Genomic DNA, 1,224 nt, shown 5'->3' with positions numbered 1-1,224 from the left:
TGCAAGAACATTAGCCTATTGGATACTCAGGATATGAACATAAACCCAGTTCTCCTCGAGTGAAATCTTTCTTCCCTCATAGCTCCCATACATTTCATCATTTTCTAAGAATTAAGCATGTTTCATTTCTACAAACTTAGTTGTACGATCAGGACAATAGAAGAGATATCCCTTTGATCATTTTTGGTACCCAATAAAATGGTAGCTAACAGTCTTAGGGTTCAATTTGCCAATGCGCGGGTTAAAGATTTTGGCTTCAGCTGAACAACCCCGCACTCGTAAATATCTTAAACTCAGTTTTCTTCCAATCCATAATTCATAAGGTCACTTTGAAGCCTTAGACTTCTGCTTGCTTGAAATCTTCTTGGAGGTGATGTACAGCTTCTTCTTTGACTTGAACTCCCCTTGAAACTTTCTCTTTCTTGGACTTGCACTAACCTGATGTGTAGAATCCTTTTTCTCGCCTTTAGCCTCTCCTCCTCCTGAACACACATAGCAATGAGCTCGTTCATGGTCCATTTCTCCTTCTGAGTGTTGTAATTAATCTTGAAAAGTCCAAACTCAGAAGGAAATGAAGTCATAATGAAATGGGTCAAAAATCCCTTAGGGATCTCCATGCCCTTAAGCTCAGTAGTCATGTTATTCATCATCATGACGTGCTCTCTGATGCCGCAAGTCCTATCATACTTGGTTGTTAGCATGTTCATAATTAATGTGCTGTCATAAACTTTTGAGGAGCCCTTAGATTGCTCCTCCACTGAGTCCAAGTAAGTTTTAGCACTCTCAAAATTAGGGATTGCTCCCCTAATCTCTACAGTAATGGTGCTCTTCATGATCATTAGGGACATGCGGTTAGACCGCTCCCACTTTTCCTTAGCTGACTCATAGGCCCTCTTTTTCTTAATGAGGTCCGGGGTATCATCAGCGGGTTCTTCAGGAGCTGTGTCTCGCAAAGCATAATCGAGATCCATCACTCCTAGGACAATAAAAATCTACATTTTCTGGGAGGGAAAGTTAGTCTTGATCAATTGCTCAATTCCGTTAAGGTAACTGGTGACAGCGGAATGATTCATTGCTGTAATTTAAATAATAAAATATTAAAATAACTATAAATATATAATTACAACAATTTAAGTTAAGTCTGGTAAGAAATTAACCCATATTGGTTTCATTAATACATGCTAACGACGATTCTAATTTTCGCATCACCGTTGGGTAGAGAAA

The 1,224-nt window shown here is 39.0% G+C and overlaps 1 protein-coding gene across 1 annotated transcript; it reads right to left on the bottom strand.

Annotated features, from left to right (window-relative positions):
* Positions 1–293: 293 nt before the first annotated feature.
* LOC133895133 (uncharacterized) lies at positions 294–971 on the bottom strand. Its single transcript, XM_062335319.1, has one exon. It carries the CDS (start codon positions 969–971, stop codon positions 294–296), a length of 678 nt encoding a protein of 225 aa, XP_062191303.1.
* Positions 972–1,224: the final 253 nt, after the last annotated feature.

This window comes from Phragmites australis, chromosome 16 (genome assembly GCF_958298935.1).
Source record: "Phragmites australis chromosome 16, lpPhrAust1.1, whole genome shotgun sequence".
In the NCBI taxonomy this organism is placed as follows: Eukaryota; Viridiplantae; Streptophyta; class Magnoliopsida; order Poales; family Poaceae; genus Phragmites; species Phragmites australis.
Note: the sequence above shows the minus strand (reverse complement) of the source record. Positions and strands in the feature narration are given on the sequence as shown.